Source organism: Acinonyx jubatus, chromosome A2, assembly GCF_027475565.1.
Source record: "Acinonyx jubatus isolate Ajub_Pintada_27869175 chromosome A2, VMU_Ajub_asm_v1.0, whole genome shotgun sequence".
NCBI lineage: Eukaryota > Metazoa > Chordata > Mammalia > Carnivora > Felidae > Acinonyx > Acinonyx jubatus.
This window is the reverse complement of record NC_069383.1, coordinates 97,395,318-97,418,230: the sequence shown is the minus strand read 5'-3', so window position 1 is coordinate 97,418,230 and position 22,913 is coordinate 97,395,318. Positions and strand designations below refer to the sequence as shown.

Sequence of the window (22,913 nt, the reverse complement as noted above, 5' to 3'; positions counted from 1 at the left end):
TATATAAGGGTTTGTTGAATGTATCCTTCACTGTGCAGAAACTTTTATATTTATTTTTATTTTTAAAAATTTATTTATTTAAATTCAAGTTAGTTATCATACAATGTAGAATTGGCTTCAGGAGTAGAAACCAGTGATTGATCACTTACATGTAACACCCAGTGCTCATCCCAACAAGTGCCCTCCTTAATGCCCATCACCCATTTATCCCATCCCTCCATACATCTCCCCCCTGCAGCTACCCCTAGTTTGTTCTCTGTATTTAAGAGTCCCTCGTGTTTTGTCTCCCTTTCTGTTTTTATCTTATTTTTTTCTTTCCTTCCTCTATGTTCACCTGTTGTGTTTCTTTTTTTTTATTTTTAAAAATATTTATTTAAATCCAAGTTAGTTAACATATAGTATAATCATGGTTTCTGGAGTAGAATTTAGTGATTCATCACTTACATATAAAATCCAGTGCTCATTCCAACAAGTGCCCTCCTTAATGCCTATTATCCATTTACCCATCCCTCCATGCATCACCCATCCATCAATCCTGTTTGTTCTCTGTATTTAAGAGTCTCTTGGGGTTTGCCTCCCTCTCTGTCTTTATCTTTTTTTTCTTCCCTGCTCCTATGACATCTGTTGTGTTTCTAAAATCCACATGAGTGAAGTCATATTTGTCTTTCTCTGACAGACTTAGCATAATACACTCTAGTTCCATGAACATTGTTGCAAGTGGCAAGATTTCATTCTTTTCAATCACTGAGTAGTATTCCATCATATACATACACACACACACACACACACACACACACACACACACACATCTTCTTTATCCATTCATCAGTTGATGGACATTTGGGCCCTTTCCATAATTTAGCTATTGTTGATAGTGCTGCTATAAACATTGGGGTGCATGTGCCCCTTCAAATCATTATTTTTGTATCCTTTGGATAAATATTTAGTGGCAAAATTGCTGGGGTTTAGTGTAGTTCTATTTATTTAATTAAAAAAATTTTTAATGTTTATTTATTTTCGAGAGAGAGAAATAGACAGAGTCAAACGGGGAAAAGACAGAGAGAAGGAGACACAGAATCTGAAGCAGGCTCCAGGCTCTGAGCTGTCAGCTTGAACTCACAAACTGTGAGGTTATGAACGGAGCTAAGTTCGGACACCCAACTGACTGAGCCACCCAGGTGCCCTATTTAAAAAAATTGTTTTCTTTAATTGAAAATGTTTACTTATTTATTTTTAGAGACAGAGAGAGTGCATGTGGGGAAGAGAAGAGAGAGAAGGAGAAAGAGAATCTCAAGCTGGCTCCACACTGTAAGCATAGAGCCCAATGCGAGGCTAGATTTCATGAACTGTGCATGACCTGAGATGGAATCAAAAGTCTGACATTTAACCAACAGAACCACCTACGTGCCCCAGGGTAGTTCTATTTTTAATTTTCTGAGGAACCTCCATACTCTTCTCCAGAGTGGCTGCACCAGTTTGCATTCCAACCAACAGTGCAAAAGTGTTCTTTCTCTGCATCCTCACCAATATATGTTGTTTGCTGAGTTGTTAATTTTAGCCATTCTGACAGGTGTGAGGTGGTATCTCATTGTGGTTTTGATTTGTATTTCCCAGATGACGAGTGATGTTGAGCATCTTTTCATGTGTCTGTTGGCCATCTAGATGTCTCCTGTGGAAAAATGCCTATTCATGTCTTCTGCCCATTTCTTCACAGGATTATTTGTTGGGTGTTGAATTTGAAACATTCTCCATAGATTTTAGATACTAACCCTTTATCTGTCATTTTCAAAAATGTTCTCCCATTCCATCAATTGCTTTTTCGTTTTGTTGATTGTTTCCTTCACTGTACAGAAGCTTTTTATCTTGATGAGGTCCCAATAGTTTATTTTTACTTTTATTTCCCTTTCCATCTGAGACATGTCTAGAAAGAAGTTGCTGAGGCCAAGGTAGAAGAGGTTGCCTGTTTTCTCCTCTAGCATTTTGATGATTTCCTGTCTCAAATTTAGGTCTTTCATCCACTTTAATTTTATTTTGACATGATCAAATAGAAAGTGATCCAGTTTCCTTTTTCTGCATGTTGCTGTCCAGTTTTCCCAGCACTATTTGCTGAAGAGACTTTTTCCATTAGATACTCTTTTCTGTTTTGTCAAAGATTAGTGGACCATACATTTGTGGGTCCATTTCTGGGTTCTCTATCCTGTTCCATTGATCTGTGTGTCTGTTTTTGTGTCAGTACCATACTATCTTAATGATTATACCTTTGTAATAAAGCTTAAAGCCAGGAATTCTGATGCCTCCAGCTCTGCTTTTCTTTTTCAACATTTCTCTGGACATCTGGGGTCTTTTATGATTCCATGCAAATTTTAGAATTCTTTGTTCTAGCTCTGTGAAGATTGCTGGTGTTATTTTGATAGGGATTGCATCGAATGTGTAGATTGCTTTTGGGTAGTATCAACATTTTACCAATAATTGTTTTTCTGATCCATGAGCATGGAATGTTTTTTCCATTTCTTTGTGTCTTCAATTTCTTTCATTAGCTTTCTGTAGTTTTCAGTGTATACATCTTTTACCTCTTTGGTTGGGTTTATTCCTAAGTATCTTATGGTTTTTGGTGCAGTTGTAAATGGGATCAATTCCTGATTTCTCTTTCTGCAGCTTCATTATTGATGTATAGAAATGCAACTGATTTCTATACATTGATTTTATATCCTTTGACGTTCTGAATTCACATATCAGGTCTAGCAGTTTTTTGGTGGAGTCTTTCAGGTTTTCTACATAGAGTATACTGTCACCTGCAAATAGTGAAAGTTTGACTTTTTCTTTGCCGTCAGGGATATTGGCCTGTAATTCTCCTTTGTGGTGGGATCTTTGGTTCTGGAATCAAGATAATTTTGGCCTTCAGAGAAGGAGTTTGGAAGCTTTTCTTCCATTACTATTTTTTTTTTTTTTTTGGAACAGTTTGAGAACAATAGGTATTAACTCTTCTTTAAATGTCTGATAAAATTCCCCTGGGGAGGCGTATGGCCCAGGACTCTCATTTGTTGGGAAATATTTGATAACTGACTTAACTCCTTTGCTCTTTATGGGCTTGTTCAAATTTTCTATTTCTGATTGAGTTTTGGTAGTGTTTGAGTGTCTAGCAATTTGTCTATTTCTTCCTGATTGTCCTCTTTATTGGCACATAATTTTTTATTGTATTCTCTTGTAATTGTATTTCTGTGGTGTTGGCTGTGATCTCGCCTCTTTCATTCATGATTTTATTTTTTGGGGTCCTTTCTCTTTTCTTGTTCATTCCTTCAAAAAACCAGATTTTAGTTTCATTGATCTGTTCTACTCATTTTTTTTTTGTTTTTTTTTTTTTTGGTTTCTATATTGTTTATTTTTGCTCTAATCTTTATTGTTTTCCTTCTTCTGGTGGCTTTGGGCTTTATTTGCTGTTCCTTTTCTAGTTCCTTTAGGTGTAAGTTTAGGTTATGTATTTAGGATTTTCTTGCTTCTTGAATTGCAGTGTACTTTCCTCTTAGGACTGCCTTTGCTACATCCAAAGGGTTTGGGCTGTCATGTTTTCATTTTCATTTACTGCCATGTATTTTTTAATTTCCTGGTTAACCCATTCATTCTTTAGTAGGGTGTCCTTGAACCTCAATGTATTTGAGGGATTTCTACATTTTTTTCTTGTGGTTGATTTCAAGTTTTATAGAGTTGTGATCTGAAAAGATACATGGTATGATCTCCATCTTTTAGTACCTGTTAAGGGCTGATTTGTGACACAGTACATGATCTATTCTGAAGAATGTTCCATGTGCACTCAAGAAGAATGCGTATTCTGCTGCTTTGGGGTGGAAAGTTCTGAATATATCTGTTAAGTCCATCTGGTTCAGTGTGTCATTCAAAGACATTGTTTCCTTGTTGATTTTCTGCTTAGGTAATCTGTCCATTGTAAGTGGGATATTAAAGACTCCTACAACTATGGTATTATTATCAATGAGTTTCTTTATGTTTCTGTTTAGTTGATTTGTATTTTGGTGTCCCAAGTTGGTGGCATAAATATTTATGATTGTCAGATCTTCTTGATGGATACACCCTTTAGTTATGATGTTATACCCTTCTTCATCTCTTGTTACATATGTTTTTTTTTTTAATTTTTTTTTCAACGTTTTATTTTTATTTTTGGGACAGAGAGAGACAGAGCATGAACGGGGGAGGGGCAGAGAGAGAGGGAGACACAGAATCGGAAACAGGCTCCAGGCTCCGAGCCATCAGCCCAGAGCCTGACGCGGGGCTCGAGCTCACGGACTGCGAGATCGTGACCTGGCTGAAGTCGGACGCTTAACCGACTGTGCCACCCAGGCGCCCCTTTATGTTTTAAACATCTAGTTTGTCTGATATAAGTATGGCTATTCCAGCTTTCTTTTTACCTCTATTAGCATGACAGATGGTTCTCCATCCCCTCACTCTCAATCTGCAGGTGCTCTTTGGTGTCAAATGAGTCTCTTGTTGGCAATAGATAGATGGATCTTGTTTTTTATCCATTTTGATACTCAATATCTTTTGATTGGAACATTTAGTCCATTTCCATTCAGAGTGGTTATTGAAAGGTATGAATTTAGTGCCATTGTGTTATTTTTAGATTTGATGTTTCTGATGATTTTCTCTGGTCCTTTGTAGTCTTTGCTGATTTGGTCTTTTTTTTTTTCCTCCACTCAGAGTCCCCCTTAAAATTTCTTGCAGGGCTGGTATAGTGGTCACGAACTTCTTTAGTTTTTGTTTGGGAAATTCTTTATCTCTCCTTTTGTTCTGAATGACCAGCAAGGTTAAAGGATTCTTGGCTGCAAATTTTCCAATTCAGCATATTGACTATTTTCTGCCACTTCCTTCCAGCCTGCCACATTTCAGTGGACAGGTCTGCTACTAACGTTATGTGTCTACCCTTGAAGGTTAAGGCCTTTTGTTTCTCACTGCTTTTAGAATTCTCTCTTTATCCTCGTATTTTGCAATTTCACTAAGATACGTTGTAATATTGACCTGTTTTTCCTTTATTTTTAAGACAATTCTCTCTGCCTCATGGACTTGAAAGCCTGTTTCGTTCCAAAGTTCTCAGATATAATTGATTAGCAAGTTCTCAGATATAATTTGTCCTGATAAAACTTCCACCACCTTTTTTCACTCTTCTTCCTCTGGGATTCCTTTGATATGGGTATTATTTTGTTTCATGGAATCACTTAATTCTCTAAGTCTCCCCTCATGATTTAATAATTTCCTTTCCCTTTTTTCAGCTTTATTATTTTCCATAGTTTTATCTTCTATTTCACCTATTCTCTCCTCTGCTTCTTCAATCCTCGCTGTCACTGTATCTAATTTATTTTGCATATCAGTTATAGCATTTTAAAATTCATCCTGAATAGTTCTCAGGTCTTTGATCTTTGCAGTAAGGGTTTCTCTGGTGTCTTCAATGCTTCTTTTCAAGCCCAGCTAGTAGTCTTATGACTGCTGTTTTAAATTCTTGTTCAGCTATATCATTTATATCTGTTTTGAGCAAGTTCCTGGCTATGATTTCATCTTGATCTTTCTTTTGGGGAGAATTCCTCCATCTTGTGTTTTTTGTTAAGTTTCTGTCTTTTGCATGCATTGAAAACTTGGTATGTGTCCTGCACCTGAAAGCACTATTATATTAAAAAGGAATCATACAGTCTTCAGGGGCTGGCACTCCAGGAACTGTTTCTCGTATATGCTGTATGTACTCTGCTGTTGCATTTTGGCTGCTCTTTCCCACTGATCAATCCTCTGCAGAACTCCCTACTTGCAGTGGTGGAGTGTTTGGACCTTTAACTAGGTGTGCTTTGATTTGTTTGCTGATGTAACTCTGGAGAAACAACTGGGGCAGGGTGGGGGGGAGGGTGGTGCCAATTCCATAAAGAGAGAAAAGGAAAGGGAACAACAACAACAACAACAACAAAAGCAAACAGAGAATCAAAAAAAACTATAAGGCTGATTCCAAGGAATAAGAAAGAAAAAAATCAGAAGAAAAGAGAAAAGAAGGGAAAATAAAAGAATTAAAAAAGCCTGATTAAAAAAATAATAAAACGATAAAAGGAAATGACACAAAACAAATCAGAATCTATCAGCCTGATTCCAAAAGGAAAAAAGGGTGGGGGGTGGCTGCACCAGTCTGCAGGAGAGGCTGGCTGCATTGGCTCAGAGTCAGTCTTGCCCTAGTAAATAAGCAATTGCTAGGCACAGAAGGGCAAGACTTGATGCAAGCAGATTCTGCCTCCACTGAGGGCTGCTGTATTGCTCTCTGAAGTCCCACCATGTTGGTTTTGGGGTGGGGAGGCGGAAATGGTGCCACCCCAATGTTTCATCCCCAGACCAGGGATGTGAACCCCTGCTATACAGGCAGCCCGCACAGAGTAGCGAGGACAGTCAGCTTGCTCTGAGCCATGGCAGTCCTGTGCCTTCCCCTTGGTGCAAGGCTGGGTTTCCAAACCCAAAGTTCAAGGACACGGCAAGGATCCACCCTTTCCTCTGGAGTAGATCCTCTCCACCCTGTTGATGAAAGGCCTTTGGCTGGCACCTTCAGGGTCATTTGTCCTTGGGAAGGCAATAAACCATCTTCCAAAAGTACTCCAGTCCCCTCCAGGAGGGGGACTATTCTTTCCAAGTGCACCCCAGAGACGTTTATACCATGCTTCACACTCTGGGGCCAGCTCCCTCCTCCCCAGGAGTGCATGCCATGGCTCCACTCTGGAGAATATCATGCACTTCCAAAACCTCAGACTTTGAGCTCGGTTTTGCAAAAGCTGTTTGCAAAAAAGAACTGGGACACTTGGTACTTGTCACTCCCCAGTCTGCGGTCCCAAGAGGTTATCCTCTTGTGCTAACTTGATGCTGCACTTTCTCAACCACTCTCTTTCTCTCCTTTTGTTTCTCAACAGTAAATGTTTCTTCCTCTCCATGACTCCACCATTTTCTTCCCCCCAAGTGACATCCACACACCTCTCATCTGCCAAGCTGTCTCTCTCCAACTGTGGAGATCCTTCTGCGATTCTGCAGATCTATTTCCTGGGTGTTCCAAGTAATCTGAACTCACTACAGCTATGTTTTGCTCTTGACAAAGAAAGCCCAGGGTCTCTGCCACCTTAACTCCTCCCCCAGAAGCTTTTTATTTTGATGTAATCTCAGTTGTTATTTTTTGCTTTTGTTTCCTTTCTCTCAGGAGGCATATCTAAAAAGAAGTTTCTATGGCCAAGGCCAAAGAGATTATTGCCTGTGTACTCCTCTAGGATTTTTATGGTTCCTGTTTTCACATTTACGTCTTAATCCATTTTGAACTTATCTTTTTGTGTATGGTGTACGAAAGTTCCAGTTTCATTCTTTTCCATGTTGCTGTCCAATTTTCCCAACACCATTTGTTGAACAGTTTTGTTTTTTTTTTTTAATTGCATGTTCTTTCCTGATTTTCAAAGATTAATTGGCCATGTAGTTAAGGGTTTATTTCTGGGTTTTTGCTTCTGCTCAATTGATCTATGTGTCTGTTTTTATGTCATTGCCATACTGTTTAGATTAGTATAACTTTGTAATATAACTTGAGGTCTGTAATTGTGATGCGTCCATCTTTGTTTTGCTTTTTCAAGGTTTCTTTGGCTATTTGGAGTATTTTGTGGTTCCATGCAAATTTTAGGAGTGTCTGTTCTAGCTCTGTGAAAAATACAAATAGTGATATCTGTATTTTGATAGAGATTGCATTAAATGTGTAGATTGCTTTGGGTAGTATAGACATGTGAACAATATTTGTTGTTCTGATCTATAAGTATGGGATGTCTTTACATTTCTTTGTGTCATTTTCAATTTCTTTCATCGGTGTTTTATAGTCTTTAGAGTGTTCTTTTACCTCTTTGCTTAGGTTTATTCATAGGTATTTTATTATTTTGGGTGCAATTTTAAACGGGATTGTTTTCTTAATTTCTCTTTCTGCTGCTTCATTGTTGGTGTATATATATGCAACTGATTTCTGTACATTATTTTTGTGTGTACACTATTAATTTGCCAATAGTGAAAGTTTCCTTCTTCCTTACCAATTAGGATGCCTTTTATATCTTTTTGTTGTCTTATTGCTGTGACTAGGACTTTTCACTACTATGTTGAAGTGATGAGAGTGGTGAGAGTGGACACCCTTGCCTTGTTGCTGACCTTAGGGGAAAAGCTCTCGGTATTTCCCCATTAACGATGATTTTATCCATGGGGTTTCCATAGATGGCTTTTATTATGTTGATGTATGTTCCCTCTAAAACACCTTTGTCGAGGGTATTTATTATGAATGCGTGTTGTCCTTTGTCAGATCTTTTTCCTGTGTCTATTGAAATGATCATATGGTTCTTATCCTTTCTCTTATTGATGAGATGTATCACACTGGTTGATTTGAAAATATTGAACCAGGAATAAATTCCACTTGATTGTGTGGTGAATTGTTTTTTAATGTATTGTTTGATTTAGTTTGCTAGTATTTTATTGAGAACTTTTGCATTTATGTTCAATAGGAATATTGGCCTGTAGTTCTATTTTTCAGTGGAGTCTTTATCTGGTTTTGGTATCACTATAATGCTGGCCTCATAGAATGAATTTGGAAATTTTCCTACATTTTCTATTTTTTGGAATAATTGAAAAGAATAGGTGTTAAATTTAAATGTTTGGTAGAATTAGGGTTTAAGTCTGAACCCATTCTTTTCTCTTCCCCATGTTTTAGGTTTATGCTATTACACTTTATTTTTTATTTTTTACAATTTTTTAATGTTTATTTATTTTTGAGAGAGAAATAGGGAGAGAGAGAATGAGTGGGGGAGGGGCAGAGAGAGAAGGAGAGACAGAGAATCCCAACCAGGCTTTGCACTGCTAGCACAGAGGCTGATGCAGAGCTCAAACTCATGAACCGTGAGGTCATTACCTGAGCCAAAATCAAGAGTCGGACACTTAACCTATTGAGTCACCCAGGCACCCCTATGCTATTATATTTTATAGCCTTTTATTTTGTGAGTTCCTTGACTGATTTTTTATAGAAATATTTATTTTTACTGCTTTTGTGTTTCCTGCCTCTATACTGTCACTTTTGGTCTTTCCTTTCCAGTCAGAGTCCCTTTTAATTAATATTTCTTGAAGGGCTGGTTTAGTGATCATGAACCCTTTGGTTTTTGTTTGTCTGGGAAACTGTTTATCTCCCTTTCTATTCTGAATGATAGCTTGCCGGATAGAGTATTCTTGGCTGAAGATTTTTCCCATTCAGCCCGTTGAATGTAAGATGCCACTCCCTTCAAGTTTGCAAAGTTTCTGTTGAAAAACCCCCTGGTCTTTTGGATTTTCCCTTGTAATTACTATCTTCTTTTGTTTTGCTGCTTTAATTTTTTATCACTATATTTTGCCAATTTAAATACAGTAAGTCTTGGTTTGTGTCTGCTTTTGTTGATCTTGATGGGAGTTCTCTGTGCCTCCTGAATCTGGATGTTTTCTCCCCCAGATTCAGGAAGTTTTCAACGATTGTTTCTTCATATAAATTTTCTGCTCCCTTTTCATTCTCTTCTTCTGGGACTCCTAAAATACAGTGTTATTATATTTGATGGAATCGCTGAGTTCTCTTATTCTCATTTTGCATATTTTTTCTCTCTTTTATTCAACTCAATTACTTTCATTACTCTGTCTTCTAGGTCATTAATTTATTCCTCTGTTTCTTCCAGCCTGCTACTCATTCCATCAAGCATGTTTCTCATTTCGTTTATTTTGCCCTTTATTTCTGCTATGTTATTCCTATCTCTGTGTTAAGGTTCTCACTCATGTCTTCCCCTCTTTTCTCAAGTCCAGTGAGTATCCTTATGATCATTACTTAAAATTCTTTATCAGGCATGTTACTTACATCTCTTTCACTAAAGATCTCTGTGGCCTCGTCTTGTTCTTTCATTTGGATAAATTTCTCTGTCTTCTCATTTTGTCTCTAAGTCTCTATGCTGTTTCTGTGTGTTAGGAAAGTCAACTACATCTCCTTCCCTTGAGGTTAATGTCTTTATGAAGAGGGTCCTGCTGTGTAGTGCCCCCTGCTCCCCAGGGCCTGGCACTTCCAGGAGTGTCTCCAATGTCTGCTGCATGTGCTCTGCTGTTATGTCCTGGCCACTTTATCCTCAGGTTAGTCATCTGAAGAGGTTCTTTTTGCCTGTTGTGGGCAGTGTTTTGTCCCTGGTCTGAATGTGGGATGCTCTGGTGTGTTTATGAAACTAGTCTTGTCACCACCGCCACCAGAACTGAGGCTCTGCAAAACTTGTGAGTGGAAAGCACAGTGTGAGCATAGGTTTGGGTGGTCTTCTGGGGCAGGTATGACTGGGAAGGGTAGTTCCACAGGAGTAGGGGGGAGGCAGTCTTGGTGTAATAAGTTAGGTAATGAGTGTCTGTGCTGTGCTGGTTCTGGCAGGTGGCTCTGTATTTATGCTGAGGGGCTGAGGAGGGAAATGGCACCTGCCAGTTTCTTTGTTCCCAGAGGGATATCTCTATGAATGCTGTCTCTCTCAGACATGCTCTGAGATGAATGAATAACTACCACACTGTGTCCCAGGTACTCTTTAGATGGCTGTTTCAATGCTGTATGTTCCCAGCTGTTTGTCTGCCTTTTGTCCAAGAGCAGCCCCAATGCCTCTGAGCTCTCCCAAAACCAAGCATGCTGACTTTAAAACTCCAGGTTTTAAACCCTACTGTTTGTTGCAAGAACTCATGAAATTCAACCCCTGTCACTTTCCAAGCTAATTGCTGTGGGAGGTTCATTTTCCCTGTGAGTTTCTTCTTCTGTTTCTTGTTCTTCTCCATGAGCACAGCTCCATCCCCACTAAAGAGGCCATGATGTGTTTCTCTCTCCAACAGTATCTTCACACTTCCTACCTTCTTCAATGTGGCCTCTTCTCTACTGTTAGTTGTGGAGTTTGTTCTGCCAAGTCTTCAGGCCAATTTCTGGGTATTTAGGATGATTTAATAGTTACGTAGCTGTATTCATGGACGAGGTGAGCCTATGGTCCTCCTACTCTGCTGCCATCTTCTTCAATCCCATGATTACTTCTTAGATGATATTGGTACTTCGTATTGCCTTATGTAAGGAGGCCTAGCTGGGAGTTCCAGGATGCCCCAAGTGACTTACAAATTGTGTACATATAACTAGAAATATCACTCTCCCCCACTCCTTCTCTGGTCCTGTCATCCTGGATCCCACATACTGTGATGGAAAAGATTTCCAAGGGAAAAAAATTGAATGAAAAACTTTCAGATCTGAAAGGTAATTTTGACATCATTGTTATAAAAGCTGAGGAAACTGAAGCTCAAGACTTGGCCAAGGTCACTGAGGTGAGTTTGAAGCCACAAAAATGACCTTCAACAAACATATTCTTACCCCTGGCCAGACTCATACATCAGAGTTGAAAATATCTGGTGGCAACTGAGGTCAGTTGGTACCACTAACCCGACTAATAACCATATGACACCTTTTATTGAGTACTTACCAGTGTTAGGTACTGTATTTAGTCTTAAAAAATTACTTTTCATAATTCTCACCACCACCCATGAAGCACATTTTGAACAGAACATCTAATCATTTCTTTCGGTGGTAAGAAATCATCCACGGGTTCAGTAATTCGACATTGTGAAAGCAGGTGCCTCTGTGATGATCTTAGTGATAATCTTTCCATCTCGGTCATAGGATCACTGCTGCAGCTTCAGATATCACATCCATGAAGAGAGCTGAACGAACTGGCATGCAGCAGTGCTACCAACTTCAGTCTCATTCATGAGACAAGTTCGATCTTTCCCAGAAGCCCCAGAATAGACTTCTGTGGTATCTTTCATTGTCCCAAACTGTATTACATGATCACCTATATGAATATGATGGGAAACTGAATATGATGTACAGCCCTTCCAGCTTCTGTAGAACAGACAGGCAAGGGAATGGGGGTTAGATAAACCACACAGCAGTGGAGGTGTTTCTATCCTCATGGTTCAGAGAAGGAAACTGATTCTCAGAATGCCCAAGTACCTCATTCAAGGTTACCCAGTGACCAACTGGCAGAAATGTTTTGACTCCAAAGCTCATGGTGAGTAAGGCATGCTCACCGAAGAATGGTGATGAAGACTGATGTGGCCAGAGTCTGAGGTGATTTGAACACTTGAAGAAGAGGTAGGGTCTGTGTATCCTCAAAGAACAGAGGAGACACTGCTCTCAGACAGTGATGCTGCTACTTGGCTAATGAACTGAAGAAGGCCATTCAGGAGAAGAGTTGCCTGCTGGTGTTTGGTAAGTGGATGCCTTAAGTTGTTTTTCTCAACGTTTATTTATTTTTGAGAGAGAGAGAGAGAGAGAGACCGAGCACAGGTGGGGGAGGGGCAGAGAGAGGGAGACACAGAATCTGAAACCGGATCCAGGCTCTGAGGTGTCAGCACGGAGCCCAGTGTGGGGCTCAAACTCAGGAACAGTGAGATCCTGACCTAGGCTGAAGTCGGATGCTTCACCAACTGGGCCACCCAGGTGCCCCTTAATTTTTTTTTAATGTCTATTTTTAAGAGATAGAGGCAGAGCACAAGTGGAGGAGTGGCAGAGAGAGAGGTAAGTGGATGCCTTAAAAGACTTCTATTTATTCCACCCATAATATATCTTTAATGCTGTATTTCGTGTATCTATACATTTAATGCTATATATATTCAGTGCTATATTGCATATATATTTTATAAATATATATTCAATGCTATATTGCATATTCTTCCTAACCTCTTTTCTGTAAGAGCTTAATCTTGCCACCCCTGGTCTTGCCAACCACACACCCTTCAAGAAGGTACTTCCCACAGTTGGTGAGGGATACATGTTAATAAAATAAACTCAAACCAAAAAAAATGGGGTTTCTTGTCCCCCCATAAAATTGGCAACATTATGTGGACTAATAGAGTGTTGGCAAAGGCTGGTGGAGTAAGTCAGTATAATCTTTCTAAAGGTAATATGTATCAAGAGCCCTCAAAAACGTACATATGCTTTGACCCAGCAGTTTCAGGAAATAAATGTTCACATAAAAATTAGTAGCAAGCACGCTCAGCATAGCATTTTCACAATAGAGAAAAATTAGCAACAACTTGTGCAAAAAAGCAAGTTGGAGAACTATATTGATATCATAAAGCATGATATCAAAATACATGTCTGGTAAAAGTATAAGGAAAAGCAAGGGGATTTTTAACATAATATGTAGGATGATGGTACGTGATACAGTGGGATAGAGACTCATAAGGCCCTCTGCTTTCTTAAGTCAGAAGGCAGTGTGGTGTGTTCATACTATTACACTTGGTCTGCATCATCCAGCTACGCTGACAAACTGTGAGTCATCACAGCGAAGACTGATTTTCACTGGAGCCGACTTCCCGGCAGTTTGTAGGCGATCTCAGCTCCACAATCATCCAGGGGCCCAGATTCTTCCATCTTCCAAGTGTGAGACTCTGCAGCTGGGCTCCAGAAAGAGAGGGAGAGCCGCGGGGCCTGGGTCCCCTGTATCCTCTCTCCACCACCAGCATGGTCCCACCTGGCTGCCAGGACCCGGGGGGAGGTGGGCGCAGCTGAAGAGGAATGGATTCTTCTAAGCATCTAGCCAGCATCTTCCACAACTGTTTGGTGTGTTTTTTTTATAATGTTTGTTTTTGAGAGAGAGTGGGGGGTAGGGAGGGGCAGAGAAAGAGGGAGACACAGAATCTGAAGCTGGCTCCAGGCTCCAAGCTGTCTGCATCGAGTCCAAGGAGGGGCTCAAACCCACCAACCATGAGATCATGACCTGAGCTGAAATCAGAGGCTTAACTGACTGAATCACTCAGGCTCCCTTTTTTTCTTTTCTTTTTTTTTTTTTTTTTCACATCTTATGCTAAGTTACACTCATTCTTTTGAATGTGTAGATTATTTTGTTATTTAACAATGAAAAACATGGCACAACCTGAGAGATCACAGGACAGAGCTTAAGAAAATGCGTAGCACCCATATGGTAGGGCTACTATTTAATCATTAAAGCGAAGAAGTAGGAGAATGTTTTAATGCCATGAAAAACTGGCGAAAAACAGGCTACAAAAGATTCCCATTTTGATCCGGGTGTGTGTCGTGGAAGCAAGACAGCTAGAAAGCCTTGGGGACACATCCAACTGTTACCTTGGGGCATTTGCCAGATTTTCCTTCTCCTTGGTGCTTTCCTTTTCGGTCTACACTTTCTGTACTGAGCACGTATTACTTTCGTAATTAGATTCAAAAATAGGCGTGCCGGGGTGGCTCAGTCGGTTAAGCGACCTACTTCAGCTCGGGTGATGATCTTAAGGTTTTGGGGGTTTGAGCCTCTTGTCAGTTTCTGTGCTGACAGTTCAGAGCCTGGAGTAGTTTTCAGATTCTGTGTCTTCCTCTCTCTGCCCCTCCCCTGCTCATGCTCTCTCCCTCTCTCAAAGAATAAAAGTATTTTTTTAAGATTTAAAAATAAAGCCATGGGTTTGGTTTCTTTTGAATAAAAATTACTAGCAGGGACCTTGTCAAGATGCGCCAAGCTGGGTGCCCGCCGGCGCCCCGTCGGCCCTGCCCCGCCCCCGGCCCCGCCCATGCAGCCGCCTCTGAGAACCCCCAGGCCCTGAGCTCTGCCGGGTGGGTGGGGCCGGCCCACCTCCCGGTTCCTCCTGCGACCCCCCTCCGCTAGGCGCCGCCACGCCCCAGCGTGCTCTGTTTAGTCCTCCCCCCACCCCTGTGTGCCTCCGTAGCTCCATTTCTTAGAATAGGAAACGGAGACATCGGGAGCTCCCAGGACCCCAGCCGTGGGTTGATGACGCTAGGTCGCAGCAGCCAGGGCCTGGCCCTGCCTCCCTCCCCTCAGCGTCATACTTCGGTCCCGCCTGGGCCCTGATCTCTCCAGGACAGGGCGCGCGCCAAGAACTATCCACCTGCGTCCCGTCTCCTAGAGCGCAAAGCCGGTGCCTTCGCCCCTGCCGGAGGGCGGAGGGCGGAGGGCGATGAGGCCTGGCTTTCAGAGGAGAGAGTGACAGGACCAGAGGCAGAAGGCGGGAAGAGGGAGCTGAATTTCAAGGTCAGCGCGCCCAGCGCGTCCTACCAGGTTTGGGGGCTAATACAACGGGCAGAGACCTAGCCGAGAAGGGAATAAAGAGAGCCAGAATGCTGTAAGGTGGACATGAGACATGCCCTCCCCACGACTTCCCAGAACTGAGATACTCCTTCGGAGCACTAGACCAACACACCATCCCTGCTCGGCTTCCAAGTCTCTGTGAGGGAGAGGAGACACCTGGAAGGAGGGTCCCTGGCTTTGCGGCTCCCCAGGGGAGCACAGAGAAGGCGCCCGCAGAGGCCAGAGTACTTAGGCAAGTGCTCCCACAGAGGGCTTTTCCCCACTGGGCCTATCCTGGCAGGGGGTAGCAAAGGACAGCATGGCCTTTGGGGACAGCCAGCCTGGCCCCAGGAGAGGGGAGCCCCCTGCTGATCCCAATCCCATCTCCCTCTTACTATCGCCTTCATCGCTATCCCTCTCTGTACCTATATTCTAGGGCTCAGTCATAGAGGTCAGATGGAAGAGGTTCTAGACGCCTTTAGGACACCCCTGTCACATCTGAGAGGAGAAACTTGTCCTAAGGACACTCAAGTGGCCAGCAGGTTTTTAGGGACGAGTCCTCTGGCTAGAGGGCAGGATTTCTGCAATCTGTATCTTGGATCTCCTTGTGCATCCACACTGTCAACACTGGAAAGTTCTACCTGACCATGACAGGCATGGAGTGGTGGAACTATTGCCTTGTCCTCCTTCGAGAGAAATCTGAGTTTCCTTGGAGAACCTGGTGAGAACCCAAGGAGTGATGGGCTTATGGTTGGGTACACACCTGGGGCAGGAGGCCTCAGGACTGGTCCGGCATCATCTACCAGACTAGGAACACATGATTTGGGAAGCACTCTTGAGGTTCCACGAAACTGCTCTCTCTTCTCTTGGGTATTCCTCAGCAGCACCTGGATGCTGTTTCAGGACTGACCAGCACCTTTGGAGATGAGAATGAAACAGTGAGCTGCAACGGAGCACAGCAACCCTCATGCTCAGCCAACAGAGTGCCAGGAAGTAATTCAACCTTTTAGCTCCCAAGACTGAGTTGTGCTGTTTTGTAACAGGGATCTGCAATATTAGAGAACTGGGTTAGAATTGTGTGTAGAGAATTGTGTTGGCTCACCAGAAGTCATCAACCCTTGTCACAGGAGCTTGAATTTTACCTGCAACTTTATAAATAACCTAGTTATGTTGTAAATAACCAGCAAGACCTTAAGAGTGGAGCATTTTCTTTTTTTGTTTTTAATGTTTATTTATTTTTGACAGAAAGAGGCAGAGAGAGAGAGAGAGACAATCCCAAGCAGGATCTCCCTGCGCCCTCAGCGCAGAGCCAGGCACAGGGCTTGGGCACAGGGCTTGAACCCATGAACTGTGAGATCTTCCCCTAAGCAAAATCAGAAGTCTGATGCTCAACTGACTAAGCCACCTGGGAGCCCCAGCGCTCAGCATTTTCTTACTCTTGCCCCACACTGTCTAATAAAGTAGCCGCTGGCACTGTGGAGGTGTCGCACACTCGAGATGTGGCTTCTCCAAGTGGAGATTGTGCCAGGGAGTATAAAATGCACGCTGGATTTTGATGGTAATGTGAGAAAAAAATGTCAGCATTATTTTTTAAATGTTTTTTTTGAAAGAGAGACAGCGAGAGAGAGAGGGCGAGCAGGGGAAGGGCAGAGAGAGGGAGGCACAGAATCCAAAGCAGGCTCCAGGCTCTGAGCTGTCAGCACAGAGCCCGACGCGGGGCTCGAACCCTCGAACCAGGAGACCATGACCTGAGCCGAAGTCGGATGCCCAACCGGCGCCCGAGGAGCAACATTTCTTTTTACTAAACTTTCTATTGTTACATGTTGAAATGATAGTAGTTGGATTTACTGGGTTAAATACGAAAATAAATTTCACTTTTTTTCTTTGTAATGGAGCTACTGAAATTTTAATGTAACATATTTGGCTCCCAGTGTGCTTTGATGGATGATGCTGGACTAGAATATCGATCTAAAGGCATCTAAAAGTACCAGGGGTGTGGTGGCCTTGGTGTTGTTTGTGATTTCCAGAGTCCAGAGAGAGAGAGATGAAAACAGCTCTCTCCAGCATTCCTGTTACTGATGAAAAGGGATGGAGTGACGCTCCTCTCCCTCATTACACTCTTGGGACCTGCACAAGAACTCCCTCCCTTCACCTTTCTTCAGGGGTGGTGGAGGGGAGGCAAGCATGTTGATAATCATCCCTGCACCCACCACACCATTTTTAGGGGGGCTTTGTGTCCAGAAATGGAGCAGGATCTTTCCTGGACAGTGCAAGACAACCAATCCAAAACAGAAACATTATGGTAAAAAGTTGTGGGGGGTCAGGAGACAGCAAAAGAAATACCCAAAGTAATACGATTGCTTATAAGAGATTGCTTATAATTGATTGCTTATATAATTCATGGCTTATTCTGGGGTGCTCACCAATCTCATCTTAAATAAATGGTGAGGAAAAAAGATGGTTGCCCCAGGTTTTTCCTTCCCAGCTCTGACTGGCTCAAAATCCATTACTGAGCATCACTCACCATTTTAAGACAAGGAGAACACTACGGTGACATGTGGGGTGGTGGTGTATGGGACATCCTTTGTTGTCCATCTTCACGTAATCAAGGTCTGTCTGAAAGATGGAAAATACATGGAGAATGTATTCAAAGATCTTCTCCCCTACACCTTGGGTCTCATCTGCTGACAGATGGACAAAGGATTGGGTGGGAGTTCACTTTCTCTCCCACTGTGCTTCAATTTTTCTTCCTCAAGGAAATGGAGCATGAGGGAGAACAGAGGACTTTAAACATTTGTTGAATATCCACAGTGTGCCTGGGACATGCCTGGTGTAAGCAACAGGTGGTATCATTCTTGTTTTATAGTTGAGGAAACAGACTTGCAATCATTTGAGTGACTGAAACTGAAGGCATTTGTCTGAAGACACACCTCTAGCAAACAGCAGACTCAGGACTTGAGCAAGGCTGTGGGTGCATCTTCAGAGCACATGATACCACATCGCGTAGTTATGCCCATGTGGGTTGCCCTCACGTCTACTTTGTGCTCTCCTCTTTGGCATTCAAAGAAGATTAGAAGTTGAGAACTCAAACTATTAAGGCTGAGATGCTTGGCCATTGGGTGGAAAGCCTGGTGTAGGACAAGACAGGAGAAAGCTTGGCTGAGCTCCTTTCCTCTGGTGCCAGAGAAAACTTCTGGATCTGTGGTGCTGGTGACTGGGTCATGATTTGTCCCACGTCCTTGAATCTCCACTTTGCAAGGGATCTCCCTATGACCTTGGATCAAGGTCTGGGGACCGTGGAAAAGGGATGGTAGCCCAGACTAAACGTGTTTTCATTGACTGATTCATTCGAAAATGCCTAATTCACTTGTGAAAGTTAACTAATGGTGGGTAGCCCACCTCCCAACACCTTACGATGCAGAGCGCCCCCTTTGTGAGAAAGCAGGCTTCAGGGCCATCACTTCCTGCAGCTAGCTATTCCCCTCACCTGGGAGCCAGGGGCAGAAAACACAGCACCCCGGGCATAGCTGTTCTCCAGAACACCCATCAGGTGCACGCCCTGGCCATGCTTGCCTTCTGCACCTGCTGGCCTTGCTGTGGAGTCTCTGTAAAGCTCTCACCTCCCCAGCCACCTTCTCTGAACATTTTCAGCTTCAAGTTTTCTCAACCAGTCCTCCCTGCCATCTTCTATTTCAGCAATCACTCAGAATTTCTGTTCTTGTACGTTTTCACAGTGAAAGCCACTACAGGTTTTTTTGAGGTTCAGTGAAATTTGGGAGGAACAGATATAAGTGAGCAGTCAGTTTGCATTTCTCAAGTCATGACCTTTGACTTGGAAATAAGGCTGCTTCCAGTTTACTGGGGGAAGTTTGACGACCTGATGAGGTATCCAGGTTAGGTGTGTAAATTAGCCTAGACTTCACCATGAGCAAGCTGCGTGACTTCTTTTGGCTTATTCCCTGTACTGTTTTCAGACAAAATGCTTCTTTATAAACATCAGCTCAATTAATGATTCATCTAAAATGCAGCCTGCCTGTAGCAACTATATCCTTCCATAGATCTGTGACAGAAATACAGTTTCTGACCCCACAGAGCAGCATCGTTAAAATCAGCTACCTATGGAAAGCAGATCCAGGCCCTTTGGATAACTCACCTTGGTATCACCTGTGAGTTTAGCTCATTAATGCTTCTGCCTTTCCACTTCAGATAATTTTTTCCTTAGATTTTTCAAATATGTTGGTGCACCAAACCTTCCTGAAATGTTCTTTGACAGCATCTAATTTCTGGGGCTCCTGAGGTTGAGTGGGTCACCCACCCCACTCCGCTCCACCCCCACCGGGCTGAAGCAGGACCTTCTGTACGCCCTTCTTCATTAGAGACATCATCTCCACCTGCTTTTCCCCTTCCCAGAAAAACAATCAAAGCACGTGCCCAAATTTATTTTTTATTTTGCATACATAGGAAACAGGACCCTATCAAAAGAGAACAGAAAAGCGAAAGAAGCCAAATGTTGCAGAGAGAACACAAGCACAGATTGGCTCCCGGTTTACTCCTAACCACTGACTCTCTAAGACATCAACACGCCAGGAGCTGGACTCACTCCGGGAGGGGGACACAGTCCACTGACGGCACAGAGGAAATGAGAATGGCCAGGAAATGTCACCACAAGTGGAATTTCTACACACAGTATGGGTGTTCACTGTAGCAGGGTTCTCATCCAGGTTCAAGGGAAAACGAAATTTTTCTTCACAAACACAGAATACAAAGCAGTTGAGCACTACCTAAATCATCCAGTCTCTGAGATCATTTGCTATCAAAAAAGATAAACAAAATTAAGTCATGGATATTTGGGTGCCTATTCAACTGCACCCGGATCCAATTCCAGGGGCATCTCTTACTGTGCTTATTTAAAAAAAAAAAAAAAAAAGGGAAGGGAGAAATTCAAACTAAAAGTGCAAAACGAATGACCTGGAGGAAGAGGAACCTTCTGGACCCCTGCGGTTGTCCTTGGTTGTAAACAGCAACGTTGTGCTTTGTTGTCTCACTTGAATCCAGGACTCCAGTGTGGGGAGGAACTGCAGTCCGGGACAGGAGTTCAGAGGTCACAGGAGGGTGGCTGAAAGACACCAGCAGCAGCATCTGTGTTTATAAACTGTGTTTCCAACGGTGTTCGTGTGGCTCCAAGCGTTTCCTGTGGAATCCCCTGGGAAGCTGGCAGACTCTCCATCTTTAGAGGGAAGGTAAGTCAGAGCCGTCGCTGCGGCCCCATCCCGATTTCACGCCCTCCCCTGATACAGAGATCCCAGTAGGAAAGGGACTCCTGGTCTGGGGGACTCAGCATCCACTGCAGCGGGATGTTCCCATGCTCTAGTTCAATGAGTAACAACATTGCTCAAGTTCAATGCGTAACAATTTCGCAAGAGGCTCCAATTAGCTCATTACAAAAATAAGCCCCTGCCCCCCACCCTATCCCACTACTAAACACACACAGGGATCTACCCACCTTGGCTAGGCTGCTCTGCCTTCCTATACACAACCGGTCAGATCTCAATCTGGGTTTAAACGCACTGTCAGCATCACTAACTGCAGAGGAACAGGACCTCCCTGCATCCCGGTGACTAGGGCTACTGTTGGATCCCAGGGTGAGATCTGTTTCTTAGCCAGGATTTGCATTTCCAACCACATCTTCTATTCTAATGTTGATTTAGTTGTCAGTGAGATCTATTCTGTACTTTTTGAAGAGATCTTCCTGCAGTCCTGGGATTTTGCATTCCTCTTTTTTTTCCAGCAAGCTTTCCCCATGTCAGACACACACTTCTGCTGAGATCAAACAAACCACTGCAGGGGCCTGCTGCCCCAGGCTCAAAACCTCCGGCCAGACCCTGCTGGGATTCCTCTCTCCCAGGGGTTGATGTGACTTCCCAGCCAGATGTGCCTCTCTGCTTTGCAAATGTCCATCACAACCCACTGCCAGGGCTGCCTCGGGGAAGGGTGTGGAGACCTCTGGTCATGACAAAGCCAGAGGGTGGCTGCCAGTCCAAGAAGACACTCTGAGTCTGACCTCAAAGGACAGGACTCTCTCTACAGGAGTGTCCGCAAACTCACTAAAAAACGGGGAAACATTTTATTTCTGCCAAGTCAGACCAAGAGCTCATAAAATGCAATGTCCCAGTTTGAGGCAGAGAGAAATTCCTCATAAACTTAAGTAACTTTCCTTAGTCATTTTCAGGTAAGTGTAGACATCCAACTTGGCCGGATTCTGGATCCTGTCATCTTGAGGAAGAGAGCTCTTCCAGCCCTGGCTGTGCAGAAGGGCGGCCTCCCTCATTCTTAGGAAGTAAACGGAGATAGAAAGTGCTAAGAAGTTTCTTCTACACCACAAGTCTAACGGCTTCTTGAAGAGGAAGGCCCACAGGACGAGGGGCTCAAAGAGTGGAGCCTGTGGGGCCTCGTTTCCACGAGCTGCCTGCTGCGTGCCTGGGAGGAAGCTGTCAAGGCTAGCAGCGGTCCCTTCCGTGTGCTCACTTGTGTTCTCCTGCACACACCAGCCCTGCCTTGCCTCATCCTCCTTAGTCTCTTCCCCGAGGATCTAAGGTGTCAACCCTCGGGGACTGTCCACACTCTGCCAGAGCTCGGATTACATCAGAAACAGAAGTAACAGAGGAGACACAGGGTGAATTCAAATATCGGTCCTCCATGGAACACTTGAAAGGGGGCTGTGCTTGATTTGAAGGTATCAAAGAGGAATTTGCCCTTAGTGGCTCAGAAGACAATTCCTGGAAGCAAACGTTGATGCGGACAGAGAGGTGGAGTGACAGTGCCCCTCCCTGTTCTCCTGTGAGGTCGCACAGGCAGGTGACCCTGCTACTTGGCCTTCACCACCTGTTCATATGGGGGCGGGGGCGTATTGCAGTAAGAAGGGGGCGGTGGGTAGGCTGTGCTTCCCTGGGGTGAGTTGGGTTGGGCCTGGAAAGCCATCGCCATAGCATTCCCGGCAGGATTCATCCCTGGTCCTCCAGGGTCCGTGTAATATGGCAGCCCCGGCTGCTGGGCCCCTGAAAAGACAGATGAGCGGATGTGAGACAGCAGAAAAAAAACCCACTGCCCATCACGGCCAGGGCATGGCCAGGCTGAAGGGGCCATGGAGAACCACCACGCCAACAGTTCACTCGGCTGCCACGTATGGAGGGCTAGCATGCCCAGATATGGGGATAGGTGACAAGCACGAGCCCCGCGCGAGTCCCTGGCCTCATGGCACTCCTGCTGTCCCGGGGTGCAGACGGATGAAAGGGCACACACAGACTCACCAGGCTGGCTATGCGACGGGACAGACGGTAACGGGATCAGGCATGTTGGGGGTGGGTAGGCCTCCAGTGTCGCTAAACCAGAGCCTGAGTGATAAACCAAGGAAGCCCTGCACAGAGCTGGGGAGGCATGTGCTGAAAACTTATCCGCAGACCACCCCGTGCACACTTCAGAGTCAAGAAAGCCAGGCAAGTAAAGTAGGCCAGCTTGCAACTATCTACCGCAGGAGGACCGTGGTCTCCTGACTCCTGGCTAGAATTATCGCTGGCAGCTCCACAAACCCCTTGAGAACCCAGTTTGCTGAGGTACATTCTGAAGCGTGGTCTCCATTCCCTTCTGCTGGGTTAACATTTTATCAGGGTGGCGATTACCTGTCATCTGGGTGAGCCCAAGTTCATGGACAGGGAGGCAACCTATGGGAGCAGAAGCCGGAGGGGCGGGTGGATGCATCTATGGAATCTATTTGTCTTT

At 43.7% G+C, this 22,913-nt stretch overlaps 1 protein-coding gene across 2 annotated transcripts in view; it reads right to left on the bottom strand.

The window, feature by feature from the left end:
• Positions 1 to 19,568: 19,568 nt before the first annotated feature.
• VOPP1 (VOPP1 WW domain binding protein) overlaps positions 19,569 to 22,913 on the bottom strand; it is a 109,748-nt gene continuing 106,403 nt past the window's right edge. The window contains exons 5-6 of one of the 2 annotated variants that reach the window (XR_008296925.1): positions 20,641 to 22,192; positions 19,569 to 20,253 (exon numbers count right to left, since the gene is read on the bottom strand). Coding sequence is in view for 1 of the 2 variants with exons in the window: in XM_027046065.2 (XP_026901866.1) it covers positions 22,002 to 22,192 (191 nt within the window). In the remaining variant the exon portion in view is untranslated. Of the gene's footprint in view, positions 22,193 to 22,913 lie in introns of both variants that reach the window. The other variant, XM_027046065.2, reaches the window with a different exon arrangement.